The following is a 25172-nucleotide window of genomic DNA, read 5'->3' on the forward strand; positions in this document are numbered from 1 at the left end:
CCTTACCACCTTTACCAGCAAAACTGTCTACACTGCAAAAATTAAACTAAAAATAAGTTACATTTTCTTGAAATGAGTGTATTTGTCATTGATTTGAGCAGCTAAATAAGATGATTTGCCACTTGAATGAGATTTTTGTACTTAAAATAGGAACAACTCACATCCATTATCTTATTTAAAGGGCAGAATAACTAATAATCTTATTTTAGGGGTCAAAATACTCATTCCATTGGCAGATAACCTTATTTACCTGCTCAAATCAAGGACAAATACACTTGTTTCAAGAAAATTTTACTTCTTTTTAGTTCTGTTTTTGCAGTCTAAGTACCTGAGCCCACATGTTTTGGCCTAACTTATATCCACCTAACAGTGTTTTCTGTAAGCACCCTGGTTGTCGGCGTTCTGCTGGTTGAAGCTCTCCGGGTGGACGAAGCCGACGCCCCCCAGGCCCAGGGTGTCCTCCTGGGGCAGCAGGTCAGTCTGGCCGTCGCCGAACTCCTGGTCGGGCATCAGGGCGTCGTTGCCGTAGCTCACCCTGGAGTCCGTCTGCAGGTTGGCCAGCTGCTGGGCCATCTCGGCCTGCTCCCTCTGCAGGAGCTCTGTGGGAGGAGGCAGGAAGGAGGGAGGAGCTCGTCAGAAAAACAGTCATCCGCTTGTTATTCATTGCAGCCCGCGGACACAGACGTTAAAAAAACGGCGTTTGTTTTTTAATCTTCGCTGAGTTTTATTGGGCCGCACAGAATGAGAGTCTCAGACACGCAGATGGTCGCATGACGCCATTAAAACCCAGGAGCCCACAGAAACCTTGGGACAGCAACGGCGAGAGGGAGGGAAGGGGATTTATCTCCGCGGCAAACGGTTTCATTTGAGCCTGAACAGAAGAATTAGGCCAAACTGCTCCAATGTCCTTATCAGCAGGGGGAGGAAAAAAAAAAAAAAACAGCGTTTTCTGGGGGCTGGAATTCAGAGCGTTTAATCTCGGTTACCCGTAACACAATCAAGGCATTGAGCGTTTCGCAGCATCCGCCCGACATTTGGGTCACCAGCCACAAAGAGTAGGAGAGATTTATATCTAAAGCTGCGCGATATGACTTGGAGTGATTATTTCTGCTGAAGCTGCCAAATCCCCACATATTTGTGGTTTAACTTGTGTTTTAGAGTTACACAAGTTTATATGACGCCAAAACATTTCCAGAAACTTCTGGCTATTTCTTAGGGCTGTTACATAGTAGAGACCAGTGGTTGGTGTAGAGCAGGGGTGTCAAACATACGGCCCGCGGGCCGGATCCGGCTCGCCGAACAACTTAGTCCGGCCCTGTGGCTAAATGCATTATCATAATAAAAATAAAATAATATATATATTATATATATATATTATTTTTTTATTTTTATTATGATAATGCATTTAGCCACAGGGCCGGACTAAATTGTTCGACGGGCCGAAAAAAAAAAAAAAATATAAATAATATATATATATATATATATATATATATATATATATATATATATATATATATATATATATATATATATATATATATATATATTTTTTTTTATTTTATTTATTTATTTATTTATTTATTTTTCCCAGTGTCCTGTCTGGCAATGTGGCAATAAGATGCCACAAAGTGCTCATCAGATTTGACTTTCACAAGTGGACAAGATAAAAGGAAGAGAATGATAAAACAATTATTGAAAAAAACATGTACTTTGTTTAATTGAACATATGCAGTTCCTATATTGTCCACGAGGGGCGCTGTGTTTTAATTAGCAGATTAAGCTTCAGGTGTGGAAAAATTCAAATCATTTCTTAATTTTTATCTGTTTGATGTATTTTGTCATGCAGGACAGTGTTTTTAAGTTCCAAAAAATGGGAATAAATGTTTTTCAACATTATACAATCACTGTGATCAGTTCTTAAGTTCTTAAGTTCTTAAGTACAGTTTAACTGAGTAAAAGTATTGTTGAAATTGCACATACTTTTCTTAAAAACGCTGAGGTTATTCATAATATATTGTGTAAAAGTGAAAATAACTTAATATAAAAATCAACAACAAGTCCACTTTTATTAGTTCTATTTAATCTTTCAATGAGTTAACTCGTTTGGCCCTCTTGAGATCAGATTAAGCTGAATGCGGCCCCTAAACCAAAATGAGTTTGACGCCCCTGATGTAGAGGAAAACAAAATGGCCACAGTGAAAGATGGCGGCGGCGGCGTGCTGTGGAGACGCTGTTCTAGAGCGGGGATGAAAGTGAAACGTACCAACTTGGTCCTGGATGTCATCAGCCACACCAGGAACTTTGTAGAGAAGGCCCAGAGACTGGTTCATGCGCTCCTCAATAACACGCAGATGAGTAAGCACCTGTCGCATGAACGTACGTACAGAAAGGGAAGAAACGGGACGTTAGAATAGCGGCTCTGTTGCAGCTTTAAATAGCAATACTCGTTAAAAGCCTGCGTACCTGAGGTCTAATCTGAGCGGCCTTCTTGGGATCCACCATGCGGACGTGTTCAAAGTGTTTGAGGGTGTGCTGCCTGTCCTTCTGCTCGGCACGGACGTACTTCTTCAGCAGGCTGAAGACGTGACGGGGCTTTAAAAAAAAGACAACGAGACGACAGACGCCATCATGCATGGGAATTATTCATGGAGCGGGAGAATCTTCAAAAGGAAAACGTGACGGGGAACGTTTTTGATCTGAAAGCCTTTTAAAAAACGGCATCAAACGGCGCAGCCCCTCCACAACAATGACCAGCGGCGTCCGTCAGGAGCTGCGGGGGCGGCTTACCCTGGGCGGGTCCTGCTGCAGAGCGGTCAGGTAGCTCTCCAGCGCCAGGCGGCGCCGGTCGTTGAGCAGAGCCTCCACCCGGGCCATGTGGGTCTCCACCAGCTGCTGGCGCTCGCTGGCCGCCTCCTGCTCCAGGGCCTCCACCTTCTCCTGGAAACGCTGCACGGATACCCAGAGTTACAATAACCGGGTTATTGTAACTCGGTTACAATAACCCGGCGTTTTCCACGCTGCTCTTACTTGAATCACGGCCTTCTTGTCGGCGCGTGGAAGATTCTTGGCTTCCCTCTCAGCCTCTTCCCACTCCCTCATCACCTGAACACAAACACAGGAAAACGTTTATTAAATCTGGTCCCAGCAGAACGCTCCTAAACATATTGCTGCTTTTCAAAAGCCGCATGAAACGAGGTCACGAGTCCTTTTTAATGCTTATTGGTCAAGGTGAAGTACACAGGGATTCATGTCAGAGTTCCAAGTAACTTTCAACCTACTTTTAAAGTCTAAACGAAAAAAATTACTGTGAATTTGTTAGCTTTTTTAACCCTAGAATGGTCAGAATATAAATATGCAACCTGTAAAACATGCATATTATATATATTAGATAGATAGATAGATAGATAGATAGATAGATAGATAGATAGATAGATAGATAGATACATAGATAGATACATAGATAGATAGATAGATAGATAGATAGATAGATAGATAGATAGATAGATAGATAGAGTATGTTTATTTTTCCTTTAAGTGTTTTGACAATTATGAGATTTGAAGTTCATTTAGCCAAGTAAAATATCAGAATGTCAGGTTTTCAGAGGTCTGGTCCTCAGAAAAAAAAAGATAATAAAATAAATCAAGCAGAACCTTGAGGGATTTTATGAGTAAATAAAAAAAAAATCTGAGGGTGAGAGTGGAGCAAGTGCAGCAGGACGGTAATCTCAGGCCAACGACGACCATCCAGAAACGTGCAGCTAATGCTAACAGCGCAGCTTAGCATAAAGCGATTCTCTCAAATGAGAAGTGCTGACATCTGCTGTCTATTTTGTCAACGGGGAGTTGGGGGTGCGCCTCGTTCTCGTTGGTGCATGCATTAGTTGTGGACCGGTGTTCTGGTCGGCAGCGCTGCACGCTCTGTTCTGCTACTTGCGATGTTATTTTTTAAACTAAGCTTTTCAACCTTTTTGTGACACTGAAGATGAACTGAGCTGTTTTCGTGGCGGCAGAACAGACGACCGAGGTGATGAGAGAGAGCAGAAAACACAGGAAACAGCTAAAGATAAAGTCTGTGTAAACTTTATTAGTTTTAGTTCACTCTAATTAGTTATGGCTGGATTTATTCAATATGCTGTTTTATCCCAAGCAAAGTCATAGAGCATCATGCAAATAAACCTGAAACATTGAGTAATTCGGTATGCCATAAATTAGAAAAAAGATGACTAAAGAGTAAATAAAAAAAAACAGGAACGTTAATTAGCCTGAATCCTTTAACAAAATGAAATAATTCAATAAATAAATAAAACCCAAAGTTGCTCCTTGCCCACCACGGATAAGGGGAGTCTGAGCAGAATGGATCAGAGATGCTTCATTTCAATGATCCTGCATCACGGCTGACTAAAATGACTCTTTCTGATCCAGGAATTCCCAAAGTATTTGACTTATTCTACGTCCCACGATGAATGGGACAAAGTTAAAGGGACTGGATGATAAACAGCAGCTCTACAAAATGCCATATTTCCCTAAAATGCTGGCTGCTCTCTTAAGAAGCTGAGAAAAGGTCCAACTTATCCTACATAAAAACACAGCAAGCTTGATTTCCAGGCCGTGAAAGAAGCCGTGGACGCAGACATTGTGTTTGTTTAGTGGGACGGACGGATGGACAGACGGAGACGAGGAGTAAATATAACTCCCTGCGTTTCCAGACCGGGTAGAAACCACGAGAACGGGAATGACAGCTCCAGCCGTTTAAGTTGCTTTTCTAGGTCACTTCATGGACCCCAGAAACGTGATGCCACATCCTTCTCCATACTCCCTCCCTCTGACTCACTGCCTGGACTCTCTCTCCTTTCACTTTCCCAAAGCAAATTATCTGACAGCGCTCCTAAGGGAGAAACCGAGCGTGGAAAAAAATAAAAAAAAAATCAGAGGATGCTGCGCCTGTAGCCATTCCCTCACAATAAACCGAATTAGCCAGAGTGCAGCACAAACTCGACATCTCAGAGCTATAAAAAGCTTATTGCTGCTCTCGTCTGGAGTTTCACAGACTGAGGTGGGAGCGCACCATCTGGATCTCCATCCCACATCCGGACGGGTGACAAGAGAAGGCAAGTAGAGTAGAAATGCCTCGTTTTCATACGTATCCGTTAGATTCTTTGGTTTAAATTATGTTTCTGTCGTATCAGCTCATGCTCTTGCCTCCTCCCTCCAGTACCTGGGACATCCTCTCCCGGTGCTTGGCCTCCAGACTCTCCTTGGCTTTCTGGAAGTGGGCGTGCTCGTTCTCGTCGGCGGGCGTCTCCAGATAGTGGTCCACCGCGTCGGGGGAGCTGGGCGTGGCCGTGGGCACTGCAAGACAACGCAAGAGGAGAGAGAAAGGGGCGGTGAGGAGATGTTTCAGCGAGCAGGAGTAAAAGGGATTGGCAGCGTTGGCTCACAAACACACACACGTCCAAAAAAAAGGGTTAATAAGGTTAGAGGGAGCAGAGAGAATAGGAAAACAAGATAGCATCTGTAGCGTCTAGCTTTCAAGCAGTGGGTAAACGCATTAGATGACCCATAATGCATTGCAGGAAGAAGACAAAACCCTCTTCCTTAATTATATAACCTCATTCAGAGCAGGTTAGAGCTATAATAGGGAGACAGGAAATAAAGCGGACGGGTTACAGCGCTCAACTTTAATCTGAGGAAAGTTGATTATCTATCAAACGTGCCGCCCAATCGGTGCGCTACTGCAGGCGTGAAGGTCGCGCATCCTGTGGAAAATCGGGCCGGGCCGAGTCCTTTAAAGGAGCAGCTCGGCTCAACTGGACAGAGCGCGTCGCTGGAGACGTTCTTACTGAATGCGTCGCGTCTCATCGGCCTCCTCCGAGGCGAAACGTGACAAACTGGCTTGTGTCCGCCTGCCGTCGGTCCAGAGGAGTAATCTAACGAGGGGTTTGTGTGTTGCTGGATTAAAAAAAAAAAAAAAAATACAATAAATAAACACCCTGCTGCAGTGTCGTGACTAAAGCAGCGCTTCAAACTGTTATTTGTTTATTCATAGCTGCGAACTTCAAAGCGCCGATTATAAACCCCGTTGGCTAGAAAACCTCGCTTTTGTGGGCAAATTACGATTCTCGACTAAATTATTGTGTTAGTGAAAACGCGCAACTTTCACACATTCAAAAATAAAATAAAATCTTTTGTCACATTAGAGTCACAAATAACGTATTTATTGGGATTTCAGGCGACGCACCGACAGAGTAGTGCATAATTAAGTGAAAAAGACGATACTTTCATCTAGATCTAGATTAACGAGTTATTTTACTCCGACAGCCCTAGATCAAATCTAGTGCAACCAAGCCATCCAGTAGTTAAGAGTCCATCTGTAACTTCATTGTAGTATAAACACAGCTGTTCTGTGAAGGCAGATGTTCAGTGATCCTAATGCATCAGTGGCAGCATCATCATCATCATCATCATCATTATGTGGGGATCCATTCCTTCAGCAAGGGCAGAGAACACCTACTGGGCTCTGCAAGACTGAGCCTGGGCAGGGAGGGGTTCCCTGAATGTGTTATTACCACTATTTTAAATGACTGTGTTGATAGAGCATCTATGAACAGCACATTTCAAGTCTCAATGTTTATATGTCTATTCTGACTATGCCTGTGCTACTTTACCAAGAGGAATTGGGTAAGAATTTTACTCTAGATGTGCAACGCTGGTGGACTCATTACCCTAAAAACACATTTGTTTAAGATTGCCTTCAACTGTTCTAGTTAACTGAATCACCACTTTTTTGTTCTTTTTCTATCTACATTTTATTCCTACTTGCTTTGATTCTGTTTTATTTTGCTATATTTTAATCATGTAAAGCACTTTGCATTGTCTTTGTACTGAATTGTGCTATATAAATAAATTTGCCTTTGCCTTGCCTAAATGAATCGCAGCAGTAATCGCAGCTAAATGTGGTTTCACAAAGTACTGATTAATAGAAAAAACACAATGTACTTTATTTATTTGTAAAAGCATCTTCGAAAAAAACCAAAAAAAACCTGCGTCAATCATGTACCGCTTTGTGTGGCTCCATCACACAAAATCCCAATAAAATACTTTGAAGTCTATAGTTGGAGGTTAAAATGTGAAAAGTGCTTTTAGAACAGAAAAAAAAAAATAAAAAACACCTTCCATTAGCTGCACCAGCGCTAAAAACAAACAAAGCAAGACAGACGTGGCATTTGCTTTAATTAGTTTATATGCATCAGAGAGTAAAGCAGTCGATTTATCACGCATGCAAACCCGACGTTGGTACGGTGACGAGCGCGCGCATTTTTAGGCATTCCTCCTCTGCAGGATCCTGCAGGGAGATGGAGAAAGCACCTGGGTTTTTGCTCCAGGGCAGCCAGTCAGTTTGTCGCAGAGACGCAAACACACATTCACTTGGACCGAGGTCGCCGAACGGTGAAGGCTGTAAACCTAAAATCTGCCATCAGAGGCTAACAAAGCACCGTCTGTTTCTTGTTTACAACTAAAGTCCGCTGTTATTTGGCAATGAGTTATAAAACAGAGCTTTATCGCCGTCGTTTCTTCCACTCCGAGTGTAGCAAATCGATCTCACAAGGGAAGATGAGCGCTGCATCCCATTCCGCCGCTTGCTAACAGCGGCTAATTGCCATCTGGGGGAGGAGACGGCACCCATGCACCCTCAGGTGGCTTAACCAATTAAAGTGGAAAAATCTTTAATCAATCATCTCTAGCTATACTGCTGATAACCGTGCATCGCCGGGGTACGAGAGAGGGAGCATCTAATGTTGCCCTGATGGGTTTTTCCCCCAAACCACAAAGGAATATTTCATTTTCTCAGAATTGCAGGAGGCCAATCTGACATCTGATTTCAGTAAAGCGAGGGAATAAACCGGAGCGCACGTCCTCCGAGACGAGGAAGCAGCAGCAACACGTCAAAGACAGACGGAACGATGTGCAGTGAAGTGTGGGTTATTGCGAAAACAATGTCTGCCTGGGTGATTTCACAGCTCACATTGATGCTAAACTGATATGCAGCAGACAGCCGCGCTGGAAACGCTGCAGTTACAGAAAAAGAAGGTTAAGCTAAAAGAGCACAGGGACTAAAAATTGTTGAACTACTGAATTGTAAAGATGCATTTTAGAATAAGTTTTAAGAATAAGCTGATATGCAGTACGCATGCTGCATTATAACCGGATCCATTACAGAGCTCGTTCCCATGCAGTGCTTAAATCATTAAATTTACCCCCTTTTTTTATGCATCTGCACATTAAACCCATGCATGATAGCATCACAGCATGACATCCAGCTCATCAATTTTTGGCACCAGCAAAACTGGGCTGTTTTATGACGTACGGCTGCATGATGTTAGAAAATAAGGAGCTAGTTTTGTTGAATAACTTGATGACAGCTGTGATAAAACCCAGTTTTTTTTTTTTAAACCCCGCCTTTCTCCTCTAACAGCCTCTGCGCAACAGGCCAGGTGTCTTGAACGGCGCTGGAATATAATAATAAGTAATGCGTTCCAGAACAAGCCTTTGCATTATTAATATTGCACACAGTGGGGAAACGCAGAGATATATTTTGTCAACCTTTCATTTATTTATGTTCAACTCAAATGAACAAACTAATCTGTAAGAGGCTTATATTAAAAGAAAGAGGAAAAAAATAAATCACTGGGTTGAGATAAGCTGGTTGCATAAATGCTGATTCACTTTCAACCTCTTATTAGGGAGGCATCAGCCATTAGTTATAAGGAATCCAACCGACATCCCAGTAGGATCTCCCTGACATGCGTGTCTTTCATCCACAGCCGTTATTCGCAGAGATTACAGAGGCTTGAAACATTCCTGACGGCACACACTGCCTGCAGAACAACCCCCCCCCCCCACTCCCCTTGCATTATTCAGGTTTTGTTGCCTAACAACCTGACATTAAAATGGATTGAGAGGTTTCATCATTAGATTTTTTTTACTGCAAACAAACAAATAAAAACAGAAAACTTTACCCTCTTCCTCTTAGTCACCGCGGCTCAGTCTCTATGTCTATGCCACATCCTGCCTCTGGGATTTTTGGCTAAGCTGCTGCAGCTCCTTCATGTTGGTAGGTTTTCACTTAAGAACAAGTCAAACCACAGATTCTAGGATTTAAGTCTGGACTTTGACTAGGACACTCCAACATATTTAAACGCTTCCCCTTAAACCACCCGGTGTTACTTCAGCAGTATGCATCGCCTCATCATCCTGCTAGAAGATCAAATCCCAGGCAGACAGATGGGTTTTGCTCCATAATAGTCCTTTTTTCATCAATTTTACTCTTCCTTAAAGCCCAGCTCCATGGAGCGTGCAGCTTACGGCAGTCCTAAGGACAGATCCTCCAGTCTCTGATGTGGAGCTAATCAGCTTTCCATTTGAAGATGGTGGATCGGATGAGGCTCCAAGTGAAACCCCACAGATTTTGACATTGTTTTTCATAACCCCACCCTGACTTGTACTTCTCACCAACCTTGTCCCTGACTTGTCTAAAGAGCCTCCTGCTCAGTGCTGCTGCACTGCAAAAACACAACTAAAAATAGGTAAAATTTTCTTGAAATTAGTGCATTTGTCCTTGATTTGAGCAGGTAAATAAGTCTATTTGCCAATGGAATAAGATTTTTTCCACTTAAAATTGGAATAATTAATCTCCATGATCTTATTTCAAGTGCAGGATGTCTAATTATTTTAGGGGTAAAGATGCTCATTCCATTGGCAGATATTCTTATTTACCTGCTCAAATCTAGGACAAATAGACTAACTTTAAGAACATTTTACTTGTTTTTAGATCCGTTTTTGCAGTGTGGAGCCTCTGAGCTTTTCAGGAAGGGTGTGTTTATACCGACAGATCATGTGACGCTAAGATCGCACACAGGTGGGCTTTAATTCACCAACTATGGGGCCTTTGAAGGTAATTGGTTGCACCAGATCCGTTTTGCGACTTCACCAACTTGAGACTATTTTGTGCAAGCTCCATCACATAAATTAAGATGAAAAACATTTTAATTACAGGTTGGAATGTCACAACATAAAGCACTGTAGGTATCACTTCCTCAGCATGATAAACCCACACACCAATGCTCAGTGAAGGGAGTAAACAATAAGGGATCATAATTATCTACTTAAAACTGAACGTTTGTCTTATACTGATGAAAAGATCAGACAATCTCCGGTATTTTCTACATGTCTGAACTAAGGTGTGGGGTTAAAAGAGCTGTGTAAAACAGTGTTAACAGTGTGGTTTGAAATGATGTGTTATATCCTGCGCTTTGCAAAAAGTAGTACACTGGAAGCTTATTTTATTAAGTGTACTAAGTATAAGCCTATGTCTTAGTATTAATGTACTTCTGTTTATACGTTTCAGTAAAAGCATACTCCATTATACAAGTATAGAAAGTATAGTTTATAAAAAGTAAACTTCTTCATTTTAAGTAAGAAATAAGAAGTATACTTGAATAAACTACTTTTTGCTAAGGGTCTGAATTCAAGAAATGAACAATTTGTGATTAAATTGTCTGATTTAAATCCATTATAACTTTGGTTATGTGTTCATGTGATTTACTGTGAAGGTCTAAATATGTGGTTAGAATTTGCATTTATTGAGGGTTATTAAATATTAATGATTGATGACCAGTGGGAAAAAAAATAAAAATAAAAAAAATAAAAATAAAAATCACTGGGCAATAATCAGTACAACCAGTACTGGTTTATATTATTCATAGCACAACAGCTTCATTGCATTGCTAACATAGCTATGAAAATGTGTTGATGAATAATAATAAACTCTTGAAAGTATATAAAACTTAATGTAACAGTAATTTGTCTTTAATATTAATGCGCAACAGAAAATATTTGAGAACCAAACTAAATCCAATTCCTTGTATGAAGTAACTTGGTACACTGCAAAAACGGACCTAAAAATAAGTAAAATGTTCTTAAAATTTGTGTTTTTGTCCTAGATTTGAGCAGGTAAATAATATTATCTGCCAATGGAATGAGTATTTTGACCCCTAAAATAAGATAATTAGATATAATGCACTTAAAATAAGATGGAGATTAATTGTTCCTATTTTAAGAGCAAAAGTCTTATTCCATTGGCAGATCATCTTTTTTACCTGCTCAAATCAAGGACATATACACTCATTTTAAAGAAAATATTACTTATTTTTAGTTCTATTTTTGCAGTGGAATGAAATCTGACTCTTTTCTTTCATGGAATCAAGACTTTCTGTTAACGTGGAGGAAATTGTGATTCAGTTTTGACCCAAAACCTTCATGGTCTGCTAGAAACGGTCCACAGGGCTACATTTCTCAGTGTCACTGTAAAACCATCTGTGGGGTCACCTGAAGAGGGCCGTGGATCAGAGATCTGTGAGATTTGGAGAACCTCTTTTGCTTTTCTACATTTTTTTCCCCCTCCAACAGATTTATTTTGCGTTTCAAATAAACTGCACAGGATATTTGTCACATTATAGCTGGAAAAAAAAGATTTGCATCCACTGGCGATGTATTGTCACTGCACTAGGGGAATGATGAAAATCTGACCCAGTTGAAGGAATCGTCCATCTAAACGACACTCACACACCCGTGTAGGAAAGTAAGAGGACAAAAAAAGTAGAGGGAGAAACGTTTTAGAGTACAGCAGGAAGGGTATCGGTCTGAATAATGACATGTTAGGCAGGAATATGCGGCTGGAGGCGAGACGTTGTGAGCGGCGGGCCAGCAGATTAAAAACAGAGTTAGAAACAGAGCGGAGCGGCTGGTTAAGGCTAGCTGCTGTCGGCAGGACTTACTGACGCTGCTGCAGACAGCCAGGCAGTACTCCTCTGACTCAAAGTTATTCCTGTTGCCTCCGCAGCCGCCGTAGATAAACTGAACACAGCGGCCCTCCTGGCGGTCAAAGTACCAGCGGGGCAGCATGGCCCGGCATGGGCCAGTCTCAGCATTGGCCCAGCACACATCTTGGAGGACACATACACACACACACACTTATTTAGGAAGTAAGAAATCACCCCAAACACTCATTTAACAGGCTGAATATGCACAGTAAATAAATCAAAGAGCAACATAATGCACTGGGGTGAAAACGTCAGGCCAATTTAAGGTGAAAATTAACGGAACGTGGCTAATGAAGGCGGTGAGATGACAAGCGAGTGACGTGAGGTTTAACCAAACGGGCGTCGTCTGAAGCAACCTGAACACGATGACTGGTGGCTGCATTAAAAAAAAAAAAAAACCCTCTTACCTCTGACAACTTCCTCCACCGACTCCGTGGTGGTGGTGGTGGTTGTCGTCATGGCAACGTTAGTGGTGGGCTCGTCGGCGTCATCGGCGTTGTCGAGCGCGTCGCCCTCGTCATCTTCATCCTCCTCCTCCTCGTCCTCCTCTCCATCTCCGTCCTGGTCGTTGTCCAACAGATCCTCCTCCTCTTCCTCCTCCTCGTCGTCACCATCCTCTTCCTCCCCCTCCTCTGGCACGTCCTCGTCCTCCTCTACCACAGATGGTTTGGTTTCCTCTTGCTGCTCTGCTGGCTCTGGCTCCCGCACCATGCTGAGAGACGGCAAAAAAAGGGAGCGAGTGAAGGGAGGGAACAGGAGCCGAGCGAGAAGACCAGGGTTCCTCCACATGTTTTTACATCAAATTACAGACGTTTTCCCAAACTCAACGTGTTCCAGAGTTCTCACTCCCTTATGATCATCTAAAAAATTTGAAATGTTAGAGGTCACTGTCAACATATGGTGGATTGGGCTTTAAACAAGGAATCTGGAGGATGGAGAATAAGGATGGAGGGGGGTCAAAGGAAGGAAAGAAAGAAGAAACTCAAGGGAGGAAGTAGGAGACAAGCAAGGAAGCACTGCAAAAACGGATCTAAAAACAAGTTAAATGTTCTTAAAGTTAGTCTATTTGTCCTCGATTTGAGCAGGTAAATAAGATTATCTGCCAATGGAATGAGTATTTGTACCCCTAAAATAAGATAATTAGACATCCTGCACTTGAAATAAGATGATGGAGATGAATTGTTCCTATTTTAAGTGGAAAAATCTCATTCCATTGGCAAATAGTCTTATTTACCTGCTCAAATCAAGGACAAATACACTCATTTAAATTTTTTTTAACTTATTTTTAGTTCCGTTTTTGCAGTGAGGACGGAAGATGAACACATAAAAAAAGAATAGGACACATGGAAGGAAGAGGGGAAGTAGGAAAGACAAGAAAAGGAAGGAGAGGACAGCATTTAGGTATCAGGATAATGAATAAAGTACGGAAGTATAATTTATTTTCCAATAGTGTTCCAGAGTGAGAACCAAATTTCACACCAACACATCACTGATACCCACATTAAAGACATTTTCGCTCCATTTCTTGAACCCCGACAGACATATTTCAAACGAGTCGAGGAAGGACTGAGGAAGTGAGGGGGACAGGGCCGTCCAGGTGTGTGTGTTCAGCCGGTGTGTGTGCGTGCGCCCACCTGTTGTCGGCGTAGTCCGTCTCCACTCCGCCCCACCACACGTCAGAGTCGTCGGCGTCCTGCTCTACGCTGTCTGCGCCCCGCTCCGCCTCCGTGGGGCAGCAGACGAACTCCACCCCTCTGAAGCGATCGATGCCACACGGCAACAGCATCCCGTAGTCGTGGAGATTCATGGTGCGGTCGCCGCAAGACTGCGCGGGAGCAGATACAGAGAGGGCGCGTTGAAGGAGGAGACGCCAAAAGAGTGAAAACGTATCAAAGCAGCAGCAGCAGTGTGTCCTCACCTCCTTGGCTACGGTGTGCCAGTGCAGGTGGCTCTCGCATTTGTCCATGCGCTCCTGGTGGAGGAACTTGCACTTGTCCGGAACGAGCAGGGCGTCGCTCACAAACTCTCCCACTGCGGCACAAGCAGAACAAGCTCAGGACTCTCAGTGACCAGACGACTCAGCAGCAGCAGAGGAAGACGGGGGACTTACCCAAGCAGCGGTAGGGCACCACTATGTGCATGTGGCTGCGGCACTGCTTGCGGCCCTTCTTGCACCAGTTCTGGATGCTGACCGGCTGGTTGGCCTCCACCACGTTGGTGATCTGGAGCTCTGGATACACCTAGAGACACAACATGGCAGCGTTTGACAAATCTGAGACTGAAATACACCTTTTAACTTCCTCCTCAAAGTTTCTGCTAATCTTTTTTAAAAAAAACAACGTATATTTAGTCTCTTCCTCCGGCCATGAACACATTCTCTGGCCTGTAGACCTCAGAGGCTCGTCCCTCTCCAAATAACAACACTCCTGTTTTGGTCTTCTAGTTTGGCTTCACACTGTTGATGCTGAAAACATCAAAACGCTTTTAAATGATTTTACCAGCTGTGACGACGGAAAACACCAGTCCATCTTCTCTCGTCTGTTATATGTTCCTAAAACTGATGTATGAGCTGCAGTTTTCTAATATAGATATTTAGATATGTTTTAAAGTATGCTACGTTCAGGTTTTGGTTTTCCTGCCTTTGCCTAATTACAAGCCAGCCGCGACTGTTGAAGCAAAGTCACATGAACACAAGCAGCTTGTTGACTAAGCAGAGATTACATGTCATCCAGAGAAACTGACAAAAACAAACAAACCGGCTTACAGAACGTGTCGTTTTTCTAAAGAAACGCTCTCCACCTTTATGTTCTTTACATATCAGTGAGTTCAGTTTGGTAAAGTTGCTTTAAACTCGCTAAATTAGCCAACATTTTTTGAATGACCCAGTGATTTTGTGTTTAGTTGAATCTCTCTCGTGGGTGGAATCATTAACAGAGTTATAGCTTCCATTAACTATATGTTTTCTCTTTGTTTAGCCTGCGGTAGAAAGTAATCTGGGCTTTAACAGCATCCTGGATGGGGCCACTAACAGTGATTGTTCTTACTAACAACCAAGCCCGCTTTGTTTCTCTGTATATTAAAAGTTGGCTTTTAATGGCTCCCTGCTTCTATGTTTAGCCTCGTCTCTTTCTTGGATGAAGCCACTGATGTCATTAATTATGACGAGTCCAGTTTTAAGTCTCAGAGAAAGCTCTGCTGTCTCTAGTTGTTGCTTTTTCCTGGAAGAAACTACTGATAAGTTTACTGCTACCAGTAACCGTGTTCTTTCTCGCTTTCTTTTTAATAGAGAGTGCTCCGGGTTGAGTGCTTTCTGTGTTTAGCTGGGTCTCTTTCCTGGACAAAGACATCTATACCGCTGCCACCAACTAGCTGTACTTTTGTCATTCCTTCACAAAGCCATTATTTGCTTAATTAATTGCTGCCTTGAACTCTGTTCTCTCCACTTTACTTCTACAGATGGCACTACGAGTTCAGTACTTCTGTGTTCAGCCGTGTCTCTTTCCTTGAAGAAGACACGGCCGAACTTGTCGCTGCCGCCGACTTTCTAAACATTTTTTCTTTCCTATAGAAACTAATCCCTGGCTCATGTTTTTCATTTTTATATTTTATCACCGTCTATCCTGTCCTCACAACCTCTAACAGGTTACAGACGTCCGCTCAGACTGACCCTGATAAGTTTAAAGTTTAGTCTCAGGGTCCTCACCAGCACATTTTAGAGTAAACTTTGCCTACAGGACAACGTTACACTGAAATTAGACCATTACAGTAATTTTTTGAGTCTAACGTAGGGCTGAACGATTTTGGAAAAGAATCTAATTGCGATTTTTTTTCTTAATATGGCGATTTTTTTTTCACCGGTTTAATTTATCATGTGTAAAATGAATACAAACAACAAATCAATTTGTTTCCTCGCCATGTGGATTAGTTGCTAAAAGACCCACAGCATCTAAACTCAGAGCAGAAATTATTGCGTTCTGCCTACAATATATTTCAACCAAAATTGCAATTTTGACTTTTCTCCGCGTTGGCCGCAAGCAACAGAAATGGCCTCTAAATAACGATGTTTGTAAACAAGGACCATGTTAAATATGAACTTTTAATGTTTTTATTGATCAGAATATTATTCAAGAGAACAGCTTTTAATTTAATTAGACATCAATCCTTGTTGAACATAAAGTGCAAAGTCCAACCAACAAGCAAGTCTATGTATTAAACTGATTGACCAGTACTCGATGTTTTGTATGACTATACAAACTCTAAAACAAGTAATAAAATTAGATTATCTCACCGCTGCAACTGTCTTCCCTTCCATGTGGAGGCAAAACCACTTTAAACATTTTACCAACACCATAAAGGACGTGTCTAATTCACTAATTGTTACATAGCCAAAAATTGCAGACATCTGCGATTTGGAAATTGCGTTTTTTGAAATCACGATTATATTGAAAATGCGATTAATTGTTCAGCCCTAGTCTAACGGTCTAATTTATGACACGGATGTGAGCGCAAAATAGAAAAGTGAGTAAAGCTCTTGAACGTGCATCAGTGCAGCTATAAACTTCCCGAACCACATTAGCTAATGCTAGCTTGTATTAGCTTGACCAACGGCACCCTTCGAGCTGCACTACGCAACGCTCCTCTTTGGGAACGCATTCAGGGAACGGAACGACACACCAACACACTTGCGTGCCCCGCTAGCCGTCCAACGTTGCGCCGAAAAAGAAAAACCCTGGTGAGGACCCTGAGTCCTATTAAAAACGTAGCGTTTCCTCTTCCGCTTGTTTAGAAGGCAGAATTGCTGAAACGTCAACAACTTGATACAATCAGCAAGGTTTTCTTTAGAAAACGTTTTACCAGTTGGTATTAAATCACAACTGAATTAATATGCTAAAATAACATTACTGAACTGGTTCTACCTCACTAAATCTAAACTGCAGTTTATGACCGAACTAGACAAATCTAGATAAAGTCCATCTAGATAAAGTGACTTGAATTAAACAGAAAAGAAGATTGCAACTTCCAAATACCTTATAATACGGAAATTTCTCAACAAAACTGCCCCTGATATTTAGTGAATAATCATCTGCCTGCATTTTGAGGTCTGCAGACGAAACAAACCGGCATGGACGACTTACCTCCTGGCAGTACTCCAGGATACCCTCTTTGGTGCCGATGCAGCTCTTGGTGCCAGAGGGGTCGGGCTCCCACTTGCCGCTCTGCACGTTGATGTGCATGTTGAGTTTACCGCAAAACATGGCCACCTGGGGCTCAGCCAGCAGACCCATGGAAACATCTGTGGGAACCTGAGGAAGACGGGGAGAGCGGCGAGAAGATTTAATAAGATACAAACGCTCATTAAACTCAAGAGCGCCAGCAGCCAACGATGCAATCCAGATGGGATTAAGTCTTCTTATTAAGGTGGAAGAGAGGATGGGAGAGGAGCAGGGGAGGATTGTGATGCGACAAACGAAAGAGGAGTTTCTTTAAAGATGTTGTTCATTTTGGCAACAGATCTTGTTTGAAAATGCAAAACATTGATTAAGATATCTGATAAATACAAATGTATTGAACTGTTTTGTGTTGGTCAGTTTCTGTGCAGGTACAGAGCCCTGCGTGATGATTTGTACCTCTGCTTTTGTCAGCTGCAGCATACAGGACAACAACAACAACAAAAAAAAAGGTTTTGTGCAGAGATTCCCCTCAGAGAGAAGGTGCAGACAAACCGCTGAATGTCTGCATTGTGCCGTCAACGAGCTAGAACAAAACGGGCGGAGGGGGGGGATGAACAGACGGAGACAGAGGGAGGAAGGAGAGGGACTGTTGCCACTGTATGCTCCCTAATCTTGTTAATGGTTTGAAGGCCCTGGCAGGCGAACAAATGTTGTTTTGTGAGATGGATAGCATATTTCCCCCTGCAGACTTGAATCTCTCCCAGCAGCCCTGAGCATAAAGTCCCCCCTTCATGAAGGCGATAGCTGCTGGGGGGGGATGTCGATTTGGATTCAATTTAAGGCCAGAAACTCAAATCTCTGGACGGATTTAGCAACCGCGTACCTGGTGTAACTTCGTCGGCTTTCATTATACCCCCTTTAGCTCGCAGTGTTTATACAGCTGGCATCATCCGAGAAGCCCGTGTTAGCCAGATTGCTCCCAAAGACAACAAAGCAAAGCAGGACAGAGCGTGCCAGGTACACAAACATGGGATGAATGCTGAAGAAATCAGCACCTGCACAATGTAAAGAAATCAAGCGCAACGGAACCGTTTTAAAACCAATTTACACATATATTCTTTGTTTTTTTTGTTGTTGTTTTTTCTACTGCAGGTAAACCAAGAGCTTATCTAATTTTGCTTCCAGATCACAAAATCAACGTTGCTTTCTTAGACTCAAAAAGCGAGACGAACAACTCTCACTAAAGAAAATAAAGTTATATTTCCAGTGAGCGAGGATTCTGCATGTCAGTGGTGCACTTAGCTTGTTGGGCTCTTACAGAGCTCCATGTCAACATTTAATGTATATTTTTTCACAGCCGAATGGATTGCATGCCATTGTTTTCTTGATTTTGTGCAGCCATAATGCAGAGAATGAGCTAATATGATGCCAACACCCCGCAGCAATAAAATTTGCAACGGATGGTACAAGCTGAATTATCTACAAATCTGGCAGCTATGGAAGACGGTCAGCAGAACAACCATCTTTGCTTTCTTTAGACAGAAACCTATAATTTCAATCTACAAAACAGGATTTATTGAATTATCTATATTTATTTCTGTATATAAACCGGATCCATCTGGCTGTTAAAATGCCTTGAGATGAAACTGAGCTGAATGAGAAGTTAATAACAATCTGATACAGGTTAGTGTCAGGAAACTTTACATTAAAGAAAATAATATTTTTTGTTGCTTTTAAAAAATAAATAAATAAATAAATAAAACATCACGCTTTGAAAGTTTCCTTGTAAGTTAGACCAAAAAGTACATTTTCCTCATGTTTTCTGCATTTTTATATAGGGGAAGTAACATAGATTCATGTTGTAAATTGTGTGTTCAGAAAAACACTGACTTTGTGGAAGAGTTGGATGATACTTTGAGTTATATGGTTACAGGATCTGCTTTCACCAGGGAATAGACGCAAAGATTTCTGTTTACATGGAGCGACGCAAAGGCCAAATCATAAAATGCTCGAGTTGGGACATCTTAAAATCTAAACTCTGCTATTATTTTCTCTTTGTATTACAAATATAACCAACATTTACCCTTTAACACACTGCGTGGTGTTGCCTCAGCTCCTTAAATAAAGATTTACAAACCCTGCTGATTGGAAATCAGCTACAAAACTCAGATCGGTGTAAAAAAAAAACAAAAAAAAAAACATTAAGAATGTCGATACAAAACTCTAAAATAAGTAAACCTACTTCCAGGGCAACAAGTCAGGCTGAATTCCTGCACATCACCAGCAGCCATGCACCGTCATGGCCGCCATGAGTCAGAGTAATCCCATTGTTTTTACGCCATTCCTTCCTTAAATGCCGTTAAAGCCATCACACGTTGCTGTGTTAAACATAAGGCGCCTGCCCACCCCCCACACACCAGGGTGTAAGAACCCCCCCCCCCCGTCGGCCACGGCCGCCCTCTGCTCACATAAATGACCACCTAACGCTGGCGGCCATTACTCTTGACACGGAGCCATCTGCAGCGCCACAGAGGATTATTTAGGGCTCTGCTGCTCCGTTCCCACGCTGCCATCTGCGAGGGAGCAACGCTGACGGAGACCACGTCTCGCTCCTCGATAGGAAACCGCCGCTACAAATAAGGCACCTGCTAATTAAGACGGTTCTGAGCGTCTTCTCCGGCGTTACGAGGAGCTGACGCGCGAAGCAAATCGGAGCATTCGTCTCCGCTTTGAGGCACGCGTAGGGAAATCAGTTCACTGCCGGCTGCCTGTTGACATCAGAAGCCTTGGTCATCCTCGTTTGGTTGGCAAATCCCGGCCTCCTCCTCCTCCTCCTCCTCCTCCACAGATGAGTTAGACAATGAGCCTTCGGGGTCAGGAAAAGGGTCAGGGACTTTTTAAAGCCGACAGGTGGAAGGAAAACAAATTCATGATCAGAATCTAGAAACATTACTCTGATCTGACTGTCCTGTGTCCTTCATCGTTTACAGAACTAGGGCTGAACGATTTTACAAAATAATCTAATTGCGATTTTTAAAAATATATATTGCGATTTAATGTGATTTTTTTCCAGTTTAATTTATCATGTCTTTTTAAACATATACAAACAACAAATCGATTTGTATCCTCGCCGTGCTGATTAGTTGCTAAAAGACCCACAGCATCTAAACTCAGAGCAGAAATCATTGCATTCAGCCTACGATATATTTCAACCAAAATTGCAATTTTGACTTTTCTCTGCGTTAACCACAAACAAAAATGTTCTCAAAAAAAAGATGTTTGTAAAGAAGGACTATTTAAAACAAGAGCTTTTAATGTTTCTATTAATCAGAATATTATTCAAGAGAACAGCTTTTAATTGATTTGGACATCAATCCTTGTTGGACATAAAGTGCAACCAGTCAATGTATTTAAACTGATTGACCTGTACTTAATGCTATGTATGATTATATAAACTCTAAAGCAAGTAATAGAATTAGATTATCTCACTGCTGCAACTGTCTTCCCTTCCATGTGGAGCAAACCCACTTTAAACATTTTACCAACACCTAAAGGACGCGTCTGATTCAATGATTGTTACATAGCCAACAATTGCTGACCTCTGCGATTTGGAAATTGCTTTTTTTTTTTAAATCACGATTATATTGAAAATGCAATTAATTGTTCAGCCCTATACAGAACATTTGGGAAAAGCTCTAAAAAGGGTTCGAAGTTGAGCATTTCCTTCTGGATCTGGTGCAGATGGACCCAATGAGAGGCAAATAAACGCTGAGGCACCACAGTAGGTATAACTACCTACTGTGGCCCCATCTGAGCTCTGGCTCTCAGCCTGACGGTTGGTCGTCCTGCAGGGAGGAAGGCCGCTGTAATCTGGGCACTGTGGATTAGGACAGCAGCCCGCTCGCTCTCAATCTGCCGCGATAGCCATCTCATTAACCCACTGGGTAGAAATCAGGCCAGAGGAGGCACAGGCTGCGTGACCTCGTGGAGACTTAGCCATTACACCCCAGGCACGTGGCGCATAACCCCGTCCAATAATGACAGAGCGTTGAAGAAACGCTGCCTGGCTCATTGTCGTGTTGAAGCTTCTCATCCACTGAAGGATATGGCTGCTGTACCTTAAGACTCACATTTAAGGGTACTGTTCTTGCCCGAATCAGCGCTTGACAGCATCGTCGCTCCTTTAAGTACAGGTGCAGGTCGCTGCACTGCAAAAACAGAACTAGAAATAAGTAAAATATTCTTAAAATGAGTGTATTTCTCCTTGTTTTGAGCAGGTAAATAAGATTTTTTGCACTTAAAATAGGAACAATTCATCTCCATCTTCTTATTTCAAGTGCAGGATGTCTAATCATCTTATTTTAGGGGTCAAAATACTCATTCCATTGGCAGATAATCCATTTTACCTACTCAAATCAAGGATAAATACACTAACTTTAAGAAAATTTTACTTATTTTTAGATGCATTTTTCCAGTGTGGAGTATAAGACCGCAGTTTTTCCTGGTTTGTCACAGATCTTCGGTTGTTTTTGGGTCTGGATTTTGACTTGAATGTTTCAACACAAGGTTTGATCTAAACCACATGTCAAATTTAAGGTCCACGGGCCGAAGCCGGCCCGTCAAGGCAATTTATCTGGCCATCAAGAGCCAAAAAAAGGTATATTCCTTTTAAAGAGTATAAAGTGGCTAAAACTGTGCCTCCTGTAGCGAATGTTGAGTTTTTTTAACTGTGTAACAGGATCCTGCTACTAGACGTCAGTTTTCCCACAACACATTAAAAACAACCCAGAAATGTCCAAAAAGAGGAAAAAGTGATGCAGAACGATGAGTTTAAAGCTTAACTAGCCCTAATATCAACTTTTTTTGCAGATAAACTGTATAAACTCTGTCTAAGGTGCTACTTTTATGTTGCTGGATCCATCGCAGCCTTCTATTGTAGCTCTGGTTGCATGTTTAGTCACGAGACGCGGTTGATTGCCCTGGACTTTATTTAACATTAAAAAGATAATAAGATTAAAAGGTGAAGCTTTTCTTTGAACAGCAGTTTCTATAAAAAGGAAGGAAACCCCAAAGGAACAATCTAAGTAAAACAATAACATTGAAGTTTAACGTAGTAAACTGATTAATAAAAAGGCAGATTTACTTGGGCAATTTGCTGGAGTGCCTCTGTCCACGCGGCTTTACAACAAGCAGGGCGAGCTCGGCGCAGCACTTTTGCATGAAACCTCTCTGCAATTTCATTAGAAAAACGGGCACTTAAAAAAAAAATAATAAAAAAAAAAAAAAAAACATTTTGGGTCACCGTTAGGATTCACGACCCAAATCCCACTCGATTGAGTCTTAAAACACGTACAGCACGATGTCATGCAATAGCTTTTAGAGATTACTCTTTACCGCTGGAACACAGAGTCTTTATTTTCTCCACACCCCCCTCCCCTGGGAGCTGGATTTTGATTAAAACAAGAAGTAGATGACACCCCCGCCCATCCAATCTAACAAGCAGTTCATCAGCAGAAACATGCCGATCATGAAAACATTCCCATCCAAGAGTCGGCGCCTAGAACCTCGCGTAACAAACACCAAGACGGGTTTATTGCCCATTACGTCTAAACGGGTGGGGTGTCAGAAATAAACTAATATTATATCACAAGCACACCAAAAGGCAAATAAATCTATTTTTACAGACAGGAAATAAAAAAAAACAAACTGTTTAATGTGCTGTTGTACACACACACACACACGCCACCTTTGAAGTGTCCCCGATGGGCGCTGGTCCTGCAGCGCTATTAATTGCACGGTCTTATCTAAGTGGCCCAGGACTGCTGTGGGGAGCTGGAGGGGGGGATAAACAGGGGGGGGGGGAGGGGGTGGGTGTGGGCGGGGTGTCTCGAATCAGCTCTCATCCCAAAGGGAGCCTCCCCAGAGAGCGAAAGCCTGACACACACACACACAAATGTATACACACGCGCCTGTTGTCTAGAAAACCAGCGGCTGACATGTCAGGGCCGGCCGTTACCGATCCTGTCCGTACGCGTTCAACGTTCGTGACGGGACAAGGTTTTTATGGGGTGTAACACACCCGCGCTGCTTTCCTCAGAGTTATTAATCAATCGTTTACAGCGTTGGGGAGGAGGCCAGACGGCGGGTGCATCACTTTGCTAATTTGTTTGCTTTCCTTAAGAGGACGCGTGGCGGCAGAATTAATTAGGACAAGTGGGGCCTGAATGAACGGCTAAATTCACGCAAACGCTTTAAAAAACGCCCTCGTCGATCAGGCGGCTCCTCAGGACCGTCCCTGACTGGGACCGAGGGCGAGGAGCGGATCAGATCAGACGGTTTGGCTGATTACGGGCCGGCCTCGCTGCAGAACCACGGCTTTAATTACAAGACGGAGAGAGCAACACAGAGACGGATCCTGATTGGTTGAAGGAACAACAACACTAGGAGAGGGCTGGTTTAAGCAGAGAAGTTTCTTCAATCGATATTTCTCAAACCATCTGTGAGGCATATTGATCTCCCACACTTATTCAGGTCAAACAGACATGATGAAAGGTTTCCTCACACCAGGACCCGTCAGTGCAGCTGATGGCGTCTTGGAGCAATCTGCTCACATCCGATTGGAAGCGTGTAAAGAATCCCGTTTGGAAACCTTAAACAGGTCCAGACCAAACAGAGGAGCGTGGATGGATGGATGGATGGATACACCTGCTGCTCCAGGGACCTGCCCGTTATAACACCCCCACCCCAGTCACAGCCGTAGCAACACCATTATCCAAGTCATCTGGGAGCCGTGATTTCATCATCTGGGTAGTTTGCTTTGGAGACAGAACTGGGTTAGCCGTGTGTGTGTGTGTGTGCCAGTGGGCTTTGGGGGGTTTATAGGCCTTATATGAAGGTTAAATGTAATTGTTGAATTGTTCTGCCAGCTAGATCTGTCCCAACGTCGTTATCCAGCTCCAAACAACTCCGTGGAATGCATCAGTTTTCATACCCTAGCTCTGAAAACACACAAATTAGCTTATTTCAGCTGCAGACTTAAAATATGAGAACGTATCACATCTAGGCAGCATCGTTTCTCGGGGCGCAGCATTTGTTGGCCGTTGAAACATTTACCCGCTGACGGGTTTCATCTGAAGGTTTCCCTTCAGGAAGCCGAGGCTGGCTTCTGCACTGCAAAAACAAAACTAAAAATAAGTCAAATCTTCCTGAAATTGGTGCATTTATCCTTGATTTTAGCAGGTAAATAAGATAATTTGCCAATGGAATGAGATTTTTACACTTAAAATAGGAACAACTCATCTCTATCATCTTATTTCAAATGCAGCATATCTAATTATCTTATTTTAGGGGTGAAAATACTCACTCCATTGGCAGATCATCTTATTTACCTGCCAAAATCAAGGATAAATGCACTAATTTCAAGAAAATTTGACTTGTTTTTAGTTCCGTTTTTGCAGTGTGATTGGGGATTGTGCTTTATCCGGCATCTGAACCTAAACTATTCAAACTGGCCGATGCATTGATTTAATCGATCAATTTGAATTTACAATTTATTAAAGATTTTCTTTCTGGACAGTCAGGATTTCCTCTAGCATATGTCCTCATTGGGCTTCCATAAAGAGAATAGCCTGCAAAGCTGAATAGACGTCAAGCCATAATAAAGAGGAAACTTTTACTGTAATATGAGGCACTTTATTCATTTTTTTAAGTTAGTTAAAAGCCTGTTCTCAGCTCATTGTGTAAAACCATTAGCAGCAAACATGTTATATTTTCATTGTTCACGATGGCAGTGCCGCCATCTTGTTTTAAAAGCATGTTACACAGTTTGGATTTAGTTGCAATTTGAATTCAGACGAAACGCTTATAATAAAAACAAGTTTTTAAAATAATTTCTTTGATTTCTTTTTGTGAAACAAAAATGAGGTGAATTTTTTTTTATGAATTAGATCTGCAATAATATTTTATCTCTTCTTTCTTTAAGTGGGGATTTGCTATAATAAAATCGGAGGTTTTATTTTTACGCCACATGGCCTGGCCTTAGATTCATTTTAAAAGCCAACTGTATGAAACCTGGCCAGGATTTGTCTTTCACTTTTCACTCTAATTTAACAATTAGCTCTTT

The 25172-nt window shown here is 42.2% G+C and overlaps 1 protein-coding gene across 2 annotated transcripts in view; it reads right to left on the minus strand.

Annotated features, from left to right (window-relative positions):
• Window positions 1-25172, minus strand: part of appa (amyloid beta (A4) precursor protein a) — a 41522-nt gene that overhangs the window by 7323 nt on the left and 9027 nt on the right. Inside the window, exons 2-13 of one of the 2 annotated variants that reach the window (XM_036128430.1) lie at window positions 17015-17182; window positions 13990-14119; window positions 13798-13910; window positions 13514-13704; window positions 12287-12591; window positions 11835-12002; window positions 5216-5349; window positions 3028-3102; window positions 2788-2946; window positions 2464-2592; window positions 2264-2363; window positions 387-599 (exon numbers count right to left, since the gene is read on the minus strand). In XM_036128430.1, the coding sequence (XP_035984323.1) occupies window positions 387-599; window positions 2264-2363; window positions 2464-2592; window positions 2788-2946; window positions 3028-3102; window positions 5216-5349; window positions 11835-12002; window positions 12287-12591; window positions 13514-13704; window positions 13798-13910; window positions 13990-14119; window positions 17015-17182 (1885 nt within the window). The remainder of the gene's footprint in view (window positions 1-386; window positions 600-2263; window positions 2364-2463; window positions 2593-2787; window positions 2947-3027; window positions 3103-5215; window positions 5350-11834; window positions 12003-12286; window positions 12592-13513; window positions 13705-13797; window positions 13911-13989; window positions 14120-17014; window positions 17183-25172) is intronic. The other variant, XM_036128431.1, reaches the window with a different exon arrangement.

This window comes from Fundulus heteroclitus, chromosome 24, assembly GCF_011125445.2.
Source record: "Fundulus heteroclitus isolate FHET01 chromosome 24, MU-UCD_Fhet_4.1, whole genome shotgun sequence".
Classification (NCBI taxonomy): Eukaryota; Metazoa; Chordata; class Actinopteri; order Cyprinodontiformes; family Fundulidae; genus Fundulus; species Fundulus heteroclitus.